The 22,047-nt window shown below is 39.6% G+C and overlaps 1 protein-coding gene across 4 annotated transcripts in view; it reads right to left on the bottom strand.

The window, feature by feature from the left end:
• Positions 1-22,047, bottom strand: part of PHLPP2 (PH domain and leucine rich repeat protein phosphatase 2) — a 76,962-nt gene that overhangs the window by 27,642 nt on the left and 27,273 nt on the right. For 2 of the 4 annotated variants that reach the window (XM_082438965.1, XM_082438966.1), the window contains exons 4-9: positions 13,158-13,348; positions 6,691-6,816; positions 4,846-5,000; positions 2,897-3,043; positions 2,285-2,515; positions 830-1,032 (exon numbers count right to left, since the gene is read on the bottom strand). In XM_082438965.1, coding sequence (XP_082295091.1) covers positions 830-1,032; positions 2,285-2,515; positions 2,897-3,043; positions 4,846-5,000; positions 6,691-6,816; positions 13,158-13,348 — 1,053 coding nt within the window. Of the gene's footprint in view, positions 1-829; positions 1,033-2,284; positions 2,516-2,896; positions 3,044-4,845; positions 5,001-6,690; positions 6,817-13,157; positions 13,366-22,047 lie in introns of all 4 variants that reach the window. The other 2 variants (XM_082438968.1, XM_082438967.1) reach the window with 2 other exon arrangements.

Raw genomic sequence — 22,047 nt, 5'->3', positions numbered from 1 at the left:
TGTGCAGCTCAAACCCATGTTGTTCAAGGGTCAACTGTATAACTTCTTCGGTAAAGAAGAACTCTCTATAAACAGAATGGCCTCAACAAATATGAGGCCTTTTACATTGAAAAATATTCCTGGGGCAAATAAATCACTATTGAAATGAAGGGCTTCTCATTCTGGAACTGAGGCAGCACAAGGTTTTAGACTAGAGATTGGCAAACTTTTTCTGTAAAGGGCTAAATATTTAGTAATATTTTGGCCTTTGTGGGCCATGTGGTCTCTCTTAAAACTACTCAATTTTGCCACTGTAGCATGAGAGTGGTTAATATGTAGACAAATGAATGTGGGTGTGTGCCCATCAAACTTTATTCACTTAAATTTGAATTTCATATAACTTTCCCATGTCAAAATTATTCTTCCTTTGATTTTTTTAAAACCCAACCACTAAAAAATGTAAAAACCCATTCCACGTGAGCTATACAAAAACAGATGGTAGGCCAGATTTAGCCCCTGGGCTGTAGCTGGACAACCCTTGTTTTAGACCATCACTGAATATGTGACCATATTCTCTTCTGAATGTGCTTGCCCACCCTCCTAACTTCCTGTCATTTTGCAGAGTGCCTCTTATTATTATGTTCACTTAGTGAATCTCAAATTGTCCTGCAATGTCTTTTTATGCATATCTCAACCACTGAAGTGTCGACGGCAAACTTAAAGCTAGGTCTCAGTGAACCTCAAACTCCGCTTCGCAGAGTATCTGAGGAACACCCCAGATGCCATTGTTCTTGGAAAGCTTGGACAAGAGCTACAAGAGGAAATACAGGAGGCTGGGTAGAGAACTCACTGTTCGAACTGGCGTAGAGAGTTCGAAGGGAGAAGCCGCTGAGCGTCAGCTCCCTCAGCTGGTTGCGCTCACAATGCAGCTGCTCCAAGTTGCACAAGGAGCTAAGATCTAAGTCAGTCAGCCGATTGTCCCGCAGATCCATGTGGGTGATGTACTTATTTCCCTCCAGATTCTCAATAACCATGGTTTTCAGATGGTTCATCCTTAATATTCAGAAATAAGAAAATCATTAGAAATACATTTTACTAAATGTGCTGACCAAAAGAAAAATAGAAGTATGATCCTTTTTTCTCTTTCCTAAACAGCATAAGAATTTCACTACTTGCCTCATTTTACAAGGTACTAAGTAAATAACCACAGATAGCTGTACCTTGAGTTCTTTGTTTATAAACTAAGTTAGAGACAATCCAGATTGGCAAATACATGTACAAATTAAATAAAGAGAAAGGAAAGGGGACCATGCCCACGAACAGTTTAAAACTTGCACCCAAATACCAAGTATATTAGGTAGGGATGAAGGAATAGGACAAAGGAACAAGAAGATGAACATAACCTGTCGGGTTAGGAGTAGCAAGGCATTCACGGAGTAAGCACCGGGTAAGAGCAAGAGGAAGCAGTCATACTTCCTCTTGCTGCTCTGCCTACTCTCTCTAGTGCTAAGATTCCCATTACCGCACTTAATGAAGAGGAAAATAATCTGTATCAATATGGAATAGTTCAAGGGCAAATTATAGAAAATGATGACTTCTTTGTTCTTTTCTATATAAGTATCTGATTTAATGCATGCAGGCCTGTTCATTTTCCTGCATTTCAATAAATTTTTCTGTTACTATGTCTTTATAAGGGACATCGATGACTTAGTGTAAATGACAAAACATCCAGTATGTGTGTTTTACTAGCTTCCTTTAGGAAAAGATTATAAATAAATAATAAATAATATATTTAAAAAGGGAATAAAACTCTTATTAAAAATTGTTAGTAAAACTGTTAACATTTTAATTATAATACAATAGATGTCAAGAAGCAACCCAATGATTCAACAGAAAAATGGTCAAGTTTATGGAAAAATACAAACTACCAATAAGCATACAAAAAGACACTCAACTCACTCACCATAAATGCTGATTAAAACAATGAAATACTATTTTCTACCTACTGCATTGACAATAAGGAAAAAGACTGCTAAAATCCAACACTGGTAAGAATGTGACGAAATCGGAGTTCTCATAAAACATTGCTGGGAGGGTAAGTCAGAATAACCTTTGTCTCTACCACATGGTACACCTACCTCATTCATAATCTCTCTGCCATTGAGTGAAAAACGAAGCTTAACTACAGCTTTGAAAACATACAGTGTTCTAAAATCCTAATGTTTTAAAGAGTCTTCATAAAAAGAAAACGTAAAGGTCCATCAGAGGTCAGGCGAAAGGAAGGCACGGTGAAGAATGACCTCACCTCAAATCCACATGTTTGACGTGGCTCATACAGTTCAGCACCCCCAGGTTTAGCACTTCCAGTTGGTTTCCTGCCATAACCACTTTATCTAACATAGTGAGTTTCTCATAAACCTTGGGAACTTGACTAAAGTTGTTGAAGGAAATTCCCAGGGAGGAAAGCTGTTGCAGATTTCCCAATTCTTCAGGTAAAGTAGTCAGAAAGTTGCCATCAAGACAGAGGGTTTGAAGACTGCAAGAAGAAAACAAAACTACTTGATGAAAGGTTTTAACTGGAATGGATGGAACTAGAATTATGGATTTTGACTTGTCATTAACTCATTATGAGTCCAATAATGATAAAATGCCCTAAGTCTATCTAAATAGACTCTTACTAAGATAACTGAAATGCAGATGGTCCCTCTAACATCAAGGGTAATCAGAGCCTCTGCTGTTCAAACTGAGGGACTAGTTACTTCCGTAGGCAAGGAGCTGCTGCTGACCAGAATCCTCATAATTGCATGATTTATTTCACTGCAAGAGCTCATGGAACTACCTTCATTCCAAATGCCAGGCAAGTTCCTTATGCTGCAAACACAGGAAAAGACAAATCTAGTAAAAGTCAGATACTTACTTCAGCAGACTGCCAATCTGACTCGGCAGGTCGTGGAATCCATTACAGGAAAGGTTGAGCTCGGTCAGGGTAGAAATTTCACATAACAGTACAGGAAATGACCCAAGCTTATTATGGGACAAGTTCAGGCCCTTAAGCTGAGAAAATCTAAAAAGCAAAGACACATTATACTACTGAATGAAAAAGTGATCTATTTTAAATGTCCATCAAAGAATTTGTTCTGCAAATATTTACTGAGCACTCAGTATGTGCCAAACATTATGTGTGGCATAGACACTAAGATGACTAACACCCAGTCCAAGATATTGAGAAAACCAGGTCTGGTGCGACAGGAGTTGTTCTCTCTTCTCCTTAAAAAGGCAGAAAATCTTGAAAAGCTCACATTGGTACAATTATTTTCTATCAAAGTGAATCAATCATTACTGATATGCTTCAAATCTTTTCCTTTATTAAATTTCTACGTGCAATATACGAAAGTCTTAACAATAATTAATCAACCCATGGACACAGGAATAGCTAACAAACCTTCAGATCAAATCCCATTATAAGCAATTTCTTTTTTTGTACTGAAATTATGCTGGCTCATAAGTCACTTGAAATGAATGGGCCAGTTAGAGCTTAAAAATACGTAGGTGATACTGAGTTTTACTGTAATGTGATGATATACAACATGAACTAATTTTTAATGCTTCAATTTTTTTTGTAGAAGTAAAAGTATCTATATAATGTCTCACTGAGAGATAGTATCATCATAAATAGGATCCATAGGAGTCACTCCTGTAATTCTACTTAGAAGTATTATACTTCATTACTATACTAGTACAAGATGGTAAGGCTGAGGTGGTGTTCTCCATGATGATGAACTATATCATCTGCTTCTAGATTTGAATCCTTGATACCTCTCTCTAATGTTCCTCTTCCAAAGTTTCAACTTCTGACTTCCAAATATCCTGATCTTGAGTACTGATTGTTCCTTCGGCTTGGCACCTTGACTTCCAAATTGCTAATCCAGCCCTCAAACTAGATTAACCCTCTTTTCATAGAAACAGCAGGAAATACTAGAAACCCACTTCCTTAAAATTATAGCTTGTTTTTATTTTTAAATATCAATATTATTAAAATAATTATTTCATTACTAAATATAAGCTTATATTTGAAAACCTTTGCAAAACATTTCAGATGAGGTAAAAATCATATGCTTTCTGAAAATTATTCTAGAAATATTAGTTACTAAGTATATAAAATGTCATTTCAATGTGCATTTAGCTTTTTAATCACCATGTAATTTGAACGCTTTAATTTCCAATTTCTCTCCTCCCCACAAGAAGCCCAATTACTTACACCATATATTTATTCACTTCCGCCCATTTTTAGAGGGAGGAAGGAGATGAAATGGGTGGAGGGTGGGAATGGGGAATATATTCTAACAAAGAAGATGGGAAGACATACGGGTCATTGTCCCTTAGGACGGAAATGGTTCCTTTATTAGAAGAGAGAGGTTTCATAGCTGACAAAAGGCTTCAGAGTTGGCAGTAGCAGGCGCAAAGGAAAGATGAAAGCCCTAACCTGGGAGTGGAATTCTTGAAATCTGGCCTATTTCCTTTAAGTTATTTAAGTTTGAAACTTCTGATTCAAAAACTTCCCATATACAGAATCTCTCGATTTACCCTGGAGGCAGATCATGCATTGCTGTCAATGACATAGAGAAAAGGATTATCCAAATCAAGGGCAGCTCAATGTTGCCTCCGAAACGGAAACTGTGCATCTATCTTTTCTTGTACGGAGGGGAGAAGGGGAGTGGGAAACCTGTGTGAATAAAAATTCTTACTTCCTCTTCAAAACGGAGGGGAAGTTTTCAAATATATATATGATGGTAAACATGCTCGCTTATAGGTATTGATTACGATTCAGTTTTAGTAAGCTAGTCTGGAAACCTATGCCCCACATACTTGTAGAAAGTGTCAAGGCCCCCTGGTCTTTCTAATTGCATGAAGTTGTGTCGCAAGTTGAGGTAGGTGATATCTTGACTGTAGAATAGATGCTCAGGAACCTCCTCAAGGCTGTGACACGAGAGGTCCACGGTACTGATACGCTGGGACACCACCTGGACAAGGTCAAAGAGAAGAGCGATCTGAGCCAGCCCCAAATGTTTCCCACCCAGCGGAGGATGGAACGGCATTGACACAAAAAGGCACCGATTAAAAAGATGGGCGGGGCTTCCCTGGTGGCGCAGTGGTTAAGAATCCGCCTGCCAACGCAGGTGACACGGGTTCAAGCCCTGGTCTGGGAAGAAGCCCTTAGACCGCGTTAACAACTAAGCCCATGAGCCACAACTACTGAGCCTGCACTCCAGAGCCAGTGAGCCATAACTACTGAGTCTGTGTGCCACGATTACTAAAGCCCGCGTGCCTAGAGCCCGTGCTCCGCAACAAGAGAAGCCACTGCAACGAGAAGCCTGCGCACCGCAATGAAGAGTAGCCCCCGGTCGCCCACACACAGCAACGAAGACCCATCGCAGCCAAAAATAAATAAATAAATAAATTTATTTATTTATTTTAAAAAAAAGATGGGAAAGAAAAGAAAGGTCATGAGATCCGATTATTCATTTATAAGAAACAGTTAAGTTTTACTTTTTCCTAAAACCATGAGATGCTTGAAAAACAGAAAGGTATAAGCTGTAAAGTGTCTACAAGTAAAAGGTAAAAAAAAATACAAATCATAAAGATGGAAAGTTAATAGTTCATGCAAGAAGTAAAGATGATTCAAAGTAACTGTACAAAACTTTAGGAGGGAGTGTGATACTGAAAGACACAGCCTTTTGCAGCCACACAAGCCCTGTTCCTTACTTGTGCAGTTTCTTCATCTGTCATGAGGAAAATTAAATAACCAAGCACACAGCACCACTGCTTAGCATGCAAAAGGTGCTCAAAAAATATTAATCTCTCTTTACAAGGGCAGAAGAATGAAATAGCTATTTAAAATTGAAACTAGTTTTATTCAGAGAAGATTTTATTACCACCACAAGCACAGAAAATCCAATGAAGCCAAAACAAGATTTATATTACTATAATAGTAGGCTAATACAACATGGACTGTGAAAATGGGTCTAAAACAAACAAAATATCACTGCAAAAGTCATTCATGTTTTGATGGCATGTCATTATACTGAAACAATCCTTCATGCAGCTATTTAGCTCCATAAAGAAAAATGTGTTTAAATTCTGAAAAGATGGCTAGGAGAACAAGAGAATTTGGAAAATGAAATACAATTTTAGAGCACTTCATCTTTAAAGACTAGGAAAGCAGAAATTATGCTAAAAAGCCAATTATCCTCAGCATACAGGAATAATGGTTTGTGACAGGATCACAGGTCATGTCCCATCAGTAAGTTCAAATTTAAAGTGGTTCATCAAAGCTGTGCTAAATACATACAGAAGCACCAGGCTACGAGTTAGGGAACAGCTCTATCTATCACTGACCACTATGGTCGAGGGAGAGTCATTTGAATTTCATTGTGTCTCAAATTCTTCAAGGCCCTACCTTTTTCACAGAGATGGTATAAAGGTAAATGCACCTGAAAACACTTTTGTAAGCATTCTGTACTATGCAAATATAAATAATAAGTTAAGGACCTGGGAGAATTCCATTTCATTCACTATGTACTCAGAAAGGCCCAGAGTGATGTGAATAAGAATTATAATTTGATCTCTTGGGAGTAAGTTCAGTTTCAAAATATACTTCTGTTGGGTTTCTCTGCTCTTATCTCCACATCAGGACGTCTGACAGCTTATCACCTTGGACGATTGCCGCTGCCATCTCTGGTACTCAGCCAACGTCTCAAAGCTGACATGATAGGTCTGAGCTTGGGCTCCAGCTGAGCTGAATGCAAGGCAGTACTGACGTCGCTTCACTTCTTCTACCTGAAGAAGAGGAGGGGAGAAAACCAGAACCAATTAAAGTAAACAATCCCAATCAAAAATCAAAGGACAATAACAAAACAAACAACTCAATTTTTTGAAATAGGCAAAAGATCTGAACAGATATTTCTCCAAAGAAGACAGGCATGGCCAAGAAGCACATGATATGATGTTCTACATCATTAGTTATTAGATAAATGCAAGTCAAAACCACAAAGTACCATGTCACATTCACTAGGACGGCTAAAATCAAAAACACAGATAATAACAAGTGTTGGATAACAAGCATTAGCAAGCATACAGAGAAACTGGAACCCTCATACACTGCTGTGGGAATGTGAAATGGTGCAGCCACTTTGGAAAACAGCCTGGCAATCCCTCAAAAGCAACCATGCGACGCAGCAATTCCACTCCTAGGTATATACCCAAGAAAAGACGCATCCACACAAAAATTTGTATGTGAATTATAGCAGCATTATGCATAATAGCCAAAAAGTGGAAATAACCTCAATGTTCATCAACAGGTAAATGTATAAACAAAATGTAATACATCCATACAATGGAATATTATTCAGCCATAAATGGGATTAAAATACTGATACACACTACAACATGCATGAACCTTGAAAACGTTACACTAAGCGAAAAAAGTCAGTCACAAAGAACCATATATTGTATGATTCCATTTATATGAAATGTCCAGAATCAGTAAATCTATAGAGACAGAAAGTAGATTAATGGGTGTCTGGGGCTGGAGAAGGAATGGGGAGATGACGGCTAAGTAGTGCAGGGTTTCTTTTCAAAGGGTCATGAAAGTATTCTAAAATCGATTACGGTGATAGTTGCACAGCTCTGTGAATATACTAAAAGTCACTGAATTGTTTACTTTAAATGGGTTAATTGTACACTATATGAATTCTATCTCATAAAGCTGTTTAAAGAAAACCAAAGGGGGAATTCCCTAGTGGTCCAGTGGTTAAGACTCCACGCTTCTTCCACTGCAGGGGGCACGGGTTCGATCCCTGGTCAGGGAACTAAGATCCTGCATGCCACACAGTGCGGCCAAAAAAAAAAAAGAAAAAACCAAAGGAATACTTATTTAACAGATATGTTGAAGGAGTAGGATTCATAGAGCATAGCCATAAGTAAATTTATTTATTACTCTTTAAATCACAAAACAATCTCAGTTTGATAATTATCTGCTGAATGAATACATTTTACTATTGTGGGTGCTGGGGACATAACAGGGGAAAAACTAACAAACCCTCTGCCCTCAGTGGAGTTTATATATCAAAATGGTGACATGAGGGCTTCCCTGGTGGCACAGTGGTTAAGAATCCGCCTGCCATTGCAGGGGACACGGGTTCGAGCCCTGGTCCGGGAAGATCCCACATGTTGTGGAACAACTAAGCCCATGCGCCCCAACTACTGAGCCTGAGCTCTAGAGCCCGCAAGCCACAACTACTGAAGCCCACGCGCCTAGAGCCTGTGCTCCACAACAAGAGAAGCCACCGCAACTAGAGAAAGCCCGCACGCAGCAACGAAGACCCAACGCAGCCATAAATACATACATACATACATACATACATACATACATACATACATAAATAAATAAATATGGTGACATGATATAGCATAACATGATAAAATACAGAATGAGTAACATGAAGGAAAATAAAGCAGGGTACCGGCTTGGAGGGGAACAGGGTAGGTGATCTGAGTTATGAATAGGACAGTCAAGGAAGGACTCACTGAGGAGGGAACATGTGAGCAAAGACCCCACAAGGGTTCAGGAGCAAGGTGTGGAAACCTCCTGCGGAAGGAGCATTCCCAGCTTAGCAACAGCCAGTACAAATCCCGGTAATGCAAGAATGCAGGCCTGTTTCAGAACAGGAGAGTCTGCAGGCCCACATGATAAGAGCCAAAGTTTCCACTTCGAAGGTAAGATTGCTCCAACCCTTTCCCCACCACTGCGGCACACTGGAGGTAGCTGCTTGCCTGCAAGGGGTACCTTGGCCTACTTTTTGGACTCACCTCCTCCCTTACTTACTAGGTGCTGGGATAGAAGCCATTTCTGACTCCCTTCATCATTGAAATGGGGCAGGAGGAAGGACAGGGAAGACGCAAGCCCAAAGGTTCTTACTAGACTAGTAGAGTCATAACCTGACCTCACACTCTCTGGGCCTACCAGATTTTAAAGGGGATGATCTTCCTCAATAGGTCCTTTTGAGGGTTCTTTGGATACCCGGCCCCCCAATACAACCAATGATGGCTTCTCTCGTACAGATCCCTTGACCAGGCTAATGCGTGCTATTCTAGCAGGTGACCACTCCCTCCTCAGACCTGAAGGAATCTGGTGGTCCACTGACAGCCCACCCTCCAGTGAAGTCTGTTTGCCCCTCCAGGTGGCCCCACTGGACATATTCTAAGAGAATCCACCCACCTACCCAATGGCTCCTGCTCTCTCTCAACCCATCTGGGTCACATACTAACAAACCCAAAGAGTACACAATGATTCCAACACATGAGTTAGGCGCTTTGCTCTATCACCAAAGCAGCTGGCAGCCTATCTTTCGTCCTCGAGACTTCCTGGTTAAAAGGCAGGACACCAGTGCACTATGTCCCCCTTTCTGCAGGGGACCCATATCAGGCTCTCTTGTCCTTTTGAAACCTTTTTCACTAGGCTTGAGGAAAGAGGCAGAAACCTCCCCCAGTACCATTTGGGGTGGTGGCAGGGATTCACTGCACAACAGCTCTCTTCAACAACCCAACCTATATAGCTTTGATGAGGATGAAGTCTTTTCATAGTTATGGAACCACTTACATCTTTGTCTGACGTCTCACTTTAGTATGTCATAGCTACTGAATCTTGGTGAGTCAGCTAGAAACTTCCAAGTTATACTCATGAATCACTTATCCCAAAACTGCATCACACTTTCCTTACTGAACACACCACCACATCTTGAATACTGTTCAGGATAGTTTGAGCTTTAGCTGTTTAAATTTAAATTTATATTTAAAATACTAAAAATTTTAAACATTTTTACAATCAATATTAAATTTACTACCATATTTTGTCAGTGTCTGCACTCATCATCTATCTATCTCATGCCTTCCCTTTGAATTTACCTTCCTTTGTTGTTTTCTTTCTTCTTTTTTCTTTGTTTTTTGGAGGGGTGTTGCTTTTTATTTTTTATTTTTTTAAATGAAATTCATGCCCACTCTTTTTTATTCATTTATTTATTTTTGGCTGCATTGGGTCTTCATTGCTGCGCGCAGGCTTTCCTTAGTTGTGGTGAGCGGGGGCTACTCTTCGTTGTGGTGCACAGGCTTCTCATCACAGTGGCTTCTCTTGTTGCGGAGCACGGGCTCTAGGTGCGTGGGCTTCAGTAGTTGTGGCACACGGGCTTAGTTGCTCCACGGCATGTGGGATCTTCCCGGACCAGGGCTTGAATCTGTGTTCCCTGCGATAGCAGGCAGATTCTTAACCACTGTGCCACCAGGGAAGCCCAAGGGATGTTGTTCTTTAGATATACATTTTTAGTAGTCCTTTCAGTGAGGATATATGCCAGCTCGTTAGTCTTTTTTTTTTTTTTTTACTTATTTTTTGGCTGCACTGGGTCTTCCTTGCTGCGTGCGGGCTTTCTCTAGTTGCGGTGAGTGGTGGCTACTCTTCATTGCGGTGCACAGGCTTCTCATTGAGGTGTCTTCTCTTGTTGTGGAGCATGGGCTCTAGGTGCGCAGGTTTCAGTAGTTGCAGCGTGCAGGCTCAGTAGTTGCAGCATGCGGGCCCTAGAGCACACGGGCTTCAGTAGTTGCAGTGCATAGGCTCTAGGGCACGCGGGCTTCAGTAGTTATAGTGCGTAAGCTCAGTAGTGGTGGCTCACGGCCTCTGGAGCGCAGGCTCAGTAGTTGTGGCGCACGGGCTTAGTTGCTCCGCAGCATGTGGGATCTTCCCAGACCAGGGATCGAACCCATGTCCCCTGCAATGGCAGGCGGATTCTTAACCACTGTGCCACCAGGGAAGTACCAGTCTTTTTTTCTTTTTTTGGTTGCACCGCGGCAGTGAAAGCACCCAGTCCTAACCACTGGACCGCCAGGGAACTCCCTCATTGGGCTTTATATGTCTGAAAATGTCCTATTTTGCCTTGACTCTTGTAAAGTAATTCAGCTGGATATAGAATACAGGTTGACATTTATTTTCTCTCGGCAATTTTGCAAATAGTCTTCTACACATATTGTTGATGAAAAGAAAGCTGTTGTCGGCCTGTCAATTCTTTGCAGGTAATCATTTCTCTCTGGAAGCTTCTGTGATTTGCTCCTTCATGTTCTGCTATGTGTCTACGTGTCAACTTATTTTTATTTATCCTGTTCAGTACCCAGTGTCTTTTCAATCTGAACACTCATGTCTGTCTTTATTTCTAGAAAAATCTCAACCGTTATTTCTTCAGATATTGCTTATCCATTCTCCTTTACTCTCTTCTCTGGAACTGCTATTAGATGTATACCAGACCCTCCCTTATGGGCTACCTTATACGTTTTATCTGTGAAATTCTTCAGTACGTGCGTTGGTTCATTACATTCAGCTGTGACATAGTGGCTTAAAAACACAGCATCAGTCCAGGAGTGCTACAGCAGCTCCGCCCTGCCACCAGGGGCCCAGGCACCTCCTGCGTTCCAGAAGGCCACACTCAGCAAATGCTTGCAGTTTCCAGCCACCATATGACTGCTCCATCTCCAACACCAAGAGACTGTGTTCCATAAAGGAAGGAAACGCAGGGCAAAGGGTCAAGCCATCCACGTCTCTCCCACTTTAAAGGCCTTTCCCAAAAGTCCCACCTGCAAACTTCTGTTTATATTTATTAGCCACCACTAGCTACAAGGGAGGCTGGGGCGTTTTTGATCTTGGTCCCATCACCACCCTGAACAAAATTCTATTCTATTAGTGAGGGAAGAGAGAGAATGGACAAGAATTACGTAAATGGGAGGTTTGTTTTTCTTTCTCTTTCTTGCTCTGTTTCCCACTTCCTCTCCGCCAATCCTCCAACCTTGTCCTCACTCACCTTCTCCCTTTGGAGAAATTTCACTTACTTTCTTCATTATCCTTCAGCCGCCAAGACCAGAACCAGGTCTCATATTGGTAGTGGTGGGTTCCTGCTCCACGGATGATACTGGAGTGACACACATTCATTTATTAGGCCAGTTGGGGCTTGTTCATTTCCTAGTCACAGGGCATACAACTGGGTCCACCCATCTGTTTAGAACCATAGCCAGGAACAAGCCTTGGTTCCAGTCAGTGGTTTACAGAAGTTTTTGGTTTGGGTTTTTGTTTGTTTTTTTCCAGCTTTTTATCAGGAGCTAAGAATACCACTCATTTCCTAGCTTCAAGCAATAAGCTTGGGCCAGGTCCCCCATCATAACCAGAGTACTTTTAGACCCAAATACTTATAGGAGCTAAACCCCTAGGCTGCCACCTTTCAGACCCAGAGCCCAGTAGGCCCTCACCACTTACATTTCTATTCCACATTCCTAAGTCCAGCTATGTCCTTTCATAAGTTTATTTTTTAAATATATGTATTTTGTCTATATTGCTGTGTATCTGGATCAAACTGGCTATCTCAAAGCATGATTCACAAAGTCATTTTGTCTGGAAGTTCCCTTAAATTCAGATTGTTTTATGATCTTCAAGATTCAAAATAAAGGAAATAAAATTATGTATAACTTCCTATAAACGTTAACATTATCTGTTTTCCAGTCATCTATCTCTGTTTAAAGAATTGGAACTGCCTTTCCTTGTGGTGGCCCCCAAGCTTTCCTATGATGGGGAATTCTCTAGTACAGATGCAAGAAATGGCAGGTTTCTCTGGCTGCTGGGTAGGAGCTTATGACCACCCCAGACTCTGAATTTCAGTCTAAAGGGGGAAAAAGAGAAACAGGAAAGAATCTATTTTGGAGGGGATGCTAACGGCTACTTCTAGTTTACAAAGGCAGCTTCTAGTGGTAGTATCCTCTGTCTACCCTTGGTGGTACCAATGACAGAGCATTTAGTGCCTAGCAGTGGAGGCAGGGGTTTCTCCAACAGACGGGTCCTGCAGCAGAATTTGGGGCATGGATAGTCTTTGGACCTCCCAGGGAGTCTGTGATGTACATGAACTTGCTTTATGCTTAAACTAGCCTGAGTGGTTTTGTTTAAACCTAAGAACACAAAAACTTTGTGATGTAATCTTTAATAATGCTCATATTGGCTTATTTGAAAAGATGTGAAAAAAGCTCTGAAAAGCATATGTGATATTTTTTTAATTGAGATGATCAAAGGAAGAATAATTCATCTTTGTGAGTCTTACCTTTCCCCCAACCAGAGGCAAAATGTGCATCTTTCCAGTCTGACAATCCTTCACTGAGGAAACGATGAGGCAGGTGCCACAGAGAACAACCAGGCGTTCAGCCCACTTATGCAGCTGGGTCTTTCCCTTTCGTACATTATAGATGCCAGACAGAAGGATTCGATCCAGATGATCCATCTGGCATGGTTTTTCTGAAAAGAAAAGAGTACTTCAAAAGCCACCATTAAAGTAGCATAAAAATAATGAAAGGGAAAAAGAAAGTATTACATGTTAACATTCAGCAGTCCGAATATAGATTTAAGTAACCAAGCAATATAAGTATTACAAAATAAGCTCTCAGTCTTAAAATGTTGTCCATCCCTAAGTTATATAATGGGAGCACTACGAATTTTGGTCTAGAGAACAACATGTTATTTTGGATGCCATTGTTAATCCTTCTTCCAACAGTCATATCTCCCATGTACACAAAGAAAGACAGAATGACAGAGTGGTTAAGATCATGGACGTGGGAGTCAGACACTCAAACCTGAGTTTGAATCTTGGTTCTGCCACTCACTTTGTTTCCTTGAACTACATAATCTCACTGACCTTGACTTTCCTCATTTATAGAGTTTGGATCTTAATACTATCTACCTTCAGAGGGTTCTTATAAAAAATTAAGATAATGAATGTAAAATACTAAGCATAGTTTTAGATACAAAACAAGTATGGAATAAGTGACAGCCACTATTGTTGTGTTTAGTCTATTCTAGAATGAAGAAATGAACAACTAGTCCTGTACACAATCCTCCATCATTCTGCTCTTTGTGAAGAAAAGCTTTCAGCTGATATTTCAGTCAACTATCCCAATCATGGTGGCAGAAGCAATACATGCATGCAAGAGCTTCTCTATTTCTTGCCACCCTTTAGAAATCTTTATATGACTGAGGTATAGTGAACAAAACAGAGCATTATGATAGAAGAGATGTTCTTGGTTAAAACACTACTAGAAACAGACAGTAACTCTACACAGAAATGAACAGGAGCAGCAACAGTATGAGGCTGTGCAAACAGCAATAAACGGGGAACTGAGAAAACTGGGTTGTACTCAGTATTATTACATAATTGATTATGGAACCCTCGGCATTGCTTTGCCCTATTAACTATGTTTTTCCCATATAAAAAAATGAAGAAATGGGCTAGCTTACTTCAAAGCTTTTAAAACTTTGTATGTTAACACCAGATGTATGGAAGAGTCATTTCTCTTTCTATTCTAGGCCAATCCTTTCATCTCTTTTCTCAATTCCACCTTCCTTGGGGAGTTTGGTTCTTCATTCTTCTCACTCTTCAACTCCACCCTCCCTATTGTTTCTATCAAAGCTACAAAAACACTCAAGTTTTCTCCCATTCCTTCTCATTCTCAACAGAATTCCTTTAGTTGAGGCATTCTCCAATTCCTATGTGCCCAAGAATTATCTAAGAATTAGTTTAAAATGCAGAACGCCAAGACCTATCCACAGAGAGTCTAATTCAGAGGGTCTGGGATGGAACATAGGAAAATGTATTTTTAACAAGTATCCCAAGTAATTTAAACGCAGATGGCCCATAAACCACATTTTAAGAAACTATAAGTTTAACCTTTTGAGGCTCTTTTCTTCTCATTTGTGCTTCTACATTAGCTATCTCTGTTACCTCACCTTTTATTTACTCAATTTACTTCAATCTGGCTTCCACTTCCCCAAAACTACATTATTCATATGTTGATAAGGGCTTTCAAATTTCTATCTCCTGCCCCAATCTTCCCTTAGTTCTGATCTTATATATCCAACTGCCTGCTAGACATGTCCAACAGATGTCCCCATTCACCTCAAATTTACAGATTCATAGACTCATAGACATAGAAAACAAACTTACGGTTGCCAAAGGGGAAAAGGGCGGGGGGGGGGATAAATTTGGAATTTGGTGTTAACAGATACAGACCACTATATATAAAATAGATAAACAACAAGGACCTACTGTATAGCAAAGGGAACTATATTCAGTATCTTATAAGAATCTGTAGTGGAAAAGTATCTGAGGGGAGTTCCCTGGTGGTCCAGTGGTTAGGATTTGGCTCTTTCACTGCCATGGCCAGCGTTCATTCCCTGGTCAAGGAACTGAGATCCCACAAGCCACATGGCATGGCACCCCCCCACACACATAAAATAAGTATCTGAAAAAGAATACACACACACACACACACACACACACATAAAGCTGAATCACTTTGCTGTAAACCTGAAACACTGTAAATCAACTATACTTCAACAAAAAAATAAAATTAAAAAAAATTTTACAGATTCAAAACCAGTATCAGAATGAAAAGTAAAACAATCTCTATTTGAAAATAATATGATCTTGTGTATAGAAAATTACCTTCCTAGGTAAGCCACACCAAAAAATACTATTATACCTAATAAATGAGTTCAGAAAGGTTGCAGGATACAAGATTTTTAAAACATCAGTTGTATTTCTATGCACTAGAAATAAACAATTCAAAAGTGAAATTAAGAAATCAATTGCATTTATAATAGCATCAAAAAGAATAAAATGGTGGGAGTTCCCTGGTGATGCAGTGGTTGAGAATCTGCCTGCCAATGCAGGGGACACGGGTTCGAGCCCTGGTCTGGGAAGATCCCACATGCCGCGGAGCAACTGGGCCCGTGAGCCACAATTACTGAGCCTGTGCGTCTGGAGCCTGTGCTCCGCAACAAGAGAGGCCAAGACAGTGAGAGGCCCGCACACCACGATGAGGAGTGGCCCCGGCTTGCCGCAACTGGAGAAAGCCTTCGCACAGAAACGAAGACCCAACACAGACAACAATAAATAAATAAATAAATTTATTTAAAAAAAAAAAAAAAAAAGAATAAAATGAAAATAGTACAAAACTTGTATACTGAAACTATAAAACATAGTTGTAAGAAATTATAAAAGACATAAATGAATGGAAAGACAGCCAGTGTCCCTGGGAACAAAGACTTAATATTGTTAAGATGGCAAAACCCCCCAAATTGATTTACAGATTTAATGCAATCCCTATCAAAATTCTAGGTAACTTCATGACAGAAACTGACAAACTGATCCAAAAATTCCCATAGAATGCAATGGACTCAGAACAGCTTGAACAGTTGAAAAACAGCCTTTTCAACTCAAAACAATCTTCAAAAAGGAAAACAAAATTGGAGGACTCATATTTCCCAATTTCAAGACTTACTACAAAGTAAGGAGCTGGCATATAAAGTGCAGTTCTGATATAAGGATAGACATAAAGCAATAGAATAGAATTGAGAGTTCACCAAAAAACCCCTACTTTATGGACAACTGATTTTTGACAAGGGTGCCAAGATAATTCGATGGGGAAGGAATAGTCTTGTCAACAAATGGTGCTGGGAATTCTGGATATCCACATGCTAAAGAAAGAAGTTGAATCCCTAACCTCACACCACATACAAAAATTAATTCAAAATGGATTATAGACCTAAATGTAAGAACTAAAACTATAAAACTTTAAAAGAAAAGATAGGAATAAATCTTGTGAATTTAGACTAGGCAATGGTTTCTTAGATATTGACATAAAAAGCACAAGTGGCGAAAAAGAAAATACAGATAAACTGGACTTTGAAAATAAAAGGCTGTGTGCTTCAACAGACACCATCAAGAAAGTGAAAAGAAGACTCACAAAACAGGAGAGAATATTTGCAAATCATATACCTAATAAGAGACTTGTATCCAAAATAAAGAACTATTACAATTCAGCAATAAAAAGACAAATAATCCCATTAAAAATTGGGCAAAGGATTTGAACAGGTATTTCCCCAACGAAGATATACAAAAGACCAACAAGCACATGAAAAGATGCTCAACCTCATTAGTTATTAGATAAATGTAAATGAAAACTACAAGATACCAGTTCACACGCACTAGGATGACTATAATCAAAAAAGACAAACAATAACAAGTGTTGGCAGGAATGTAAAGAAATTAGAACCCTTCATGGTTGGGGGGATTATGAAATGGTGCAGTCACTTTAGAAATCAGTCTGACAGTTCCTTAAAGCTTAAACATAGCGTCAGCATATAATCCAGCAATTCTACTCCTACATCTACATCCAAGAGAACTGAAAACATATGTCCACACAAACACTTGTACATGAATGTTCACAGTAGCATTATTCATAATAGCCAAAAAGAGGAAACAACACAAATGTCCATCAACTGATGAGTGGATAAACAAAATGTGGTATATGCATACAATGGAATATTATTCAGCCATGAAAAGAAATTAAGTACTGATACATGCTACAAAATGGGTGAACCTTAAAACATTATGCTGAGTACAAAAAGCCAGCCACAGAAAGCCAAGTATGTATGATTCCATTTGTATCAATTGCTCAGAATAGGCAAATCTATACAGACAGAATGTAGATTCATGGTTGCCAGGTGTTGTGGGAGTGGGAAATAAGGAATGACTGCTAACAGATATGGGGGGCTCATTTTACAGTGATAAACATGTTCTAAAATTGGATAGTGGTGATGGTTGCACAACTCTCTGAATATACTAAAAAGCACTGAATTGTACACTTTTAAAGGGTGAATTTTATGGTATGTGAATTATATCTCAATGAAGCTGGGTTTTTTTTAATCTCATCATTTTCCCCAAACTTGCTATTGCATTTATATTCCCCATCCTGGTTAACAGCATGATATACTACAAAGTTAGCTACATCAAATAAAAATGGGACTTCATTATAGCTTCTCATGTTTCCAAATTGTCTAATAGTCTCTTTTGAAGTTTACATGAAACAGATGTTATATCAATCGATGTACAATTCTTTGAGTCTCTCTTTCCTTGGCCTTATTTCTTTATATTTTATCACCAAGAAAACTCCTAAATCTATCCATCACCACTCTCAGAAAGGAACATTCAATTTGGGGGGGATAAGTTATTTATACATGAAATAACATGCTGTTTATTATTATTTTTGGAGGGTTTGCTAGATATTCAGAGTGCCTCAAGTCTCTAATCTTCTGAAAGTGGTAAAAAACAGAATGAGGAAGTTCTAATAAACGTTTGGAATGTCTAAGAGTTCTAATTAAAAAACAGACTTATAATCACGAAAGCTAAGGTTCTAAGTGGAAAATTAGGGATAATTTTAATTTCCCTATATATTTATACTTTGAAATGTTCTATAAAGAAAATGGATTGCTTTTATAATTAAAAAAAAAAGTTTCTAAAAAAAAAGGATCAAGGACAACCCTGTAGCAATGAATACGTCTATTGCCCATAGTAGTCTCTAAATACCATTTTTCACTAAAATGAACCAGGAGTCCTTAGAAAAATAATCTATTCCTGGTGTGAGTCAGACGATGAAAAGATCAAGAACTTAATGGAAAATCTAGAATGCTATCAAAGACAGTAGTTGGGTCATGTTGGAAGGACATAGAAAGCAACCTGAAAGAGCTCCCCCTAGCTGAGATGGGACAAATTGAGCATCAGAAAGAAAAATGGGTGCAAATGAATTGAAACAAATATAAATAAGCCCATGAGCTCATGATGATACTCAAAACAGACAATAAAAAATGAAGTCACACAGACAGATTGTGAATATAAACTGAAAGGCAAAGCAATACAGCTTCTAGAAAAGAATAAAGGGAAAGACTGTTAAATTGGACTATATCAAAATGAAATACTTCTTTTTTTTTTTTAAGCATAACATTTTTTTTTAAATGTATTTATTTATGTATTTATTTTTGGCTGTGTTGGGTCTTCGTTTCTGTGTGAGGGCTTTCTCCAGTTGCGGCGAGTGGGGGCCACTCTTCATCGCAGTGCGCGGGTCTCTCACTATCGCAGCCTCTCTTGTTGTGGAGCACAGGCTCCAGACGCACAGGCTCAGTAGTTGTGGCTCACGGGCTTAGCTGCTCCGCGGCATGTGGGATCTTCCCAGACCAGGGCTCGAACCCGTGTCCCCTGCATTGGCAGGCAGATTCTTAACCACTGCGCCACCAGGGAAGCCCTGAAATACTTCTTTTAATCAAAAGATGCCACTAAGGTTCTGGTTCTGAGTTACACAGAGAAAGCCCACTCTACCCTGTCTCTCCCACTGAATTCACCTATAAAACCTGGACAGAATACCTGGAGCATTGGTGAACCCCAAGCAGGCTAAACTCAACGAAATTCAAGCCCAGACACTTCATAATCAAACTGCTGAAAATTAAAGACAAAGGAAAAATCTTTAAAGAAGCCAGAGAAAGATGAAGCACTATTTATACAGGAACAATGGCTCAAATGACTTTATAAAGGGTGTGCAGGAGCTCTCTGTACTATCATTCCAACTGCTCTGAAAATCTAAAGCTAGTTCAAAATAAAAAGTTAAACAGACAAATAAATAAATACTGGCTGATACATTTTGGGGTAAAAATGAAACATTTACTTACATTTAAAGAGTAAAACAGGAAACCTCAAAACAAATTTCAAACTCGCAATAGCCACCCCCCCACCCAACACAAGAACACACTCTGTGATTTGAAGTATTTCAGTAGAAAATCTTGTGAAGAAGTGGTGGCTAAGCAATCCCACAATCTGGTTTCGTGACCCTGAACAAGTTCCATATTTTTAGGCCTTAGTTTCCCAAGTTTAAGACCAAGGACTTGGATTAGATGATCCCTAGTCTTTCCCAGTTCTCACATTTTATGGATCCCTCTTATTCTTCTAAACTGTTTCTCCATCAACTATATGGTAGAGTACCTTACAGGTTAAGAAGATGAGATTTAGGGTTTCCCTGGTGGCACAGTGGTTAAGAGTCCGCCTGACAATGCAGGGGACACGGGTTCGAGCCCTGGTCCGGGAAGATCCCACATGCCGTGGAGCAACTAAGCCCGTGCGCCACAACTACCGAGCCTGCACTCCAGAGCCCGCGAGCCACAACTAAAGAAGCCTGCCCACCTAGAGCCCGTACTCCGCAACAAGAGAAGCCACCGCAGTGAGAAGCCCGCGCACTGCAACAAAGAGTAGCCTCTGCTCGTCACAACTGGAGAAAGCCTGCGGGCAGCAACAAAGACCCAACTCAGCCAAAAATTAATTAATTAATTAATTAATTTAAAAAAAAAAAAAAGAAGAGATTTAGAACCAGTTAAGACCTCTCCAGAGTAATAATATCTACCTACACGGTTGTAAGGATTAAATGAGAAAAGGTACATAGAGTGCTCAGCACCTTAGTACATGCTCAGCACATAGTAAGGGTATAAAACAAATGCTAGTTGTTATAATGAAAGTTCTGCCTTAAGCCTCCTTCTTTTCCTATATTTAAGTATTATTTTCAAGATAATCTTAACAACTTCCACGGATTTAACACTCCCATGTACCTGACTCCCAGATTTGTATTTCCAAAGCTCCTAGTTTCACACTTCCAACTACCTGCCAGACATCTCCAACTGGATGTCTACCACCATTTACGATTAAACATGCCTGAAACCAAGTCATCACCATCCCTGCAAACCAGATCCTTCTCACAACTCAAGTCCTGTCAGTCTCCCAAAGCCACCCAGCCTCAAAACCTCAGAGCCAGCTTTGCCTCTTAGGTTCTCTTCCTCAACTCCTTTTTTCAATCAACCATCAACACTTACTGACTATTCCTTCAAAAAGTCTCTACACGAATGATTCCTTCCCATTCCCTAGTTCAGATCCCTACTAATTCATGCCTGAATTATTATTCACTCTGGTGCCAGATTCATCTTTCTCAGGCACACTTGGATCCCATCACTTCCTGCTACCATCTGTCAAATGAAGGCTAAACTCCTGATATTGTACTCAAGGCCCAAAACAATCTGGACTCAAATTTTCTCTGTGTGTGATTCACAGAACATGCACTGAAATTCCTAATACCCCACCTCTGTCCTCCTTTTCCATTCTGATTATTGAAATTCTGTCGATTTTTAAAGAACCAACCCAAATACTACTTCTTCAGAAAGATTTCTTTGATTCTAGAGATCTCCCTGATTTTTCAGAGAAGAAAAGTGAATGGGAACTTCCTTATTGACTATCAGAATCTATCATATAGGTATATTAAAAATAGTGTTGGTATTAGCATAAGACAAAGACATCAATGTAATAGGATAGAGTCCAAAAATAGACCCCCGCCTGTATAGGAACTTAATAATAATAAAGGTGATGCTTCAAATCAGCAGGAAAAGGATGAGCTATTTCATAAGTATTGTTGGAACAACTGGCTATCAACAGAGAAAAAAGTAAGTTAGATCCCTACCTCATATCACATTCTAAAAATATAAAAGTGGGCTTCCCTGGTGGCGCAGTGGTTGAGAGTCTGCCTGCCAATGCAGGGGACACAGGTTCGAGCCCTGGTCTGGGAAGATCCCACATGCCGCGGAGCAACTTAGGCCCGTGAGCCACAACTACTGAGCCTGCGCGTCTGGAGCCTGTGCTCCGCAACAAGAGAGGCCGCGATAGTGAGAGACCCGCACACCGCGATAAAGAGTGGCCCCCGCTCGCTGCAACTAGAGAAAGCCCTCACACAGAAACGAAGACCCAACACAGCCAAAACTAAATAAATAAATAAAGTTATTTAAAAAATAAATAAATAAATAAAAATAAAAATATAAAAGTACTAGAAGAAAATATAGAGTATGTTTATGACCTAGGATAGGGAAGGAATGTAAAGGTATTAAAGGAAAAGACTGGCTATATCTGATTAAATAAAACTTCTGCACAATAAAAAACAATACGTAAAACTACAAAACAAGTTACAGGCTGGAAAAAAAATGTGTCACAAATACAGTATACAGAGGATGTATATTCAGAATATATACAAAAGTCCTTCTGATCAATATGAAAAAGGACAGAAATATCCAGGGTTAAT

Source organism: Balaenoptera physalus (assembly GCF_965194825.1).
Source record: "Balaenoptera physalus genome assembly, chromosome: 19".
In the NCBI taxonomy this organism is placed as follows: domain Eukaryota; kingdom Metazoa; phylum Chordata; class Mammalia; order Artiodactyla; family Balaenopteridae; genus Balaenoptera; species Balaenoptera physalus.
The sequence above is the reverse complement of the archived record's forward strand: the minus strand, read 5'-3'. Positions and strand labels throughout refer to the sequence as shown.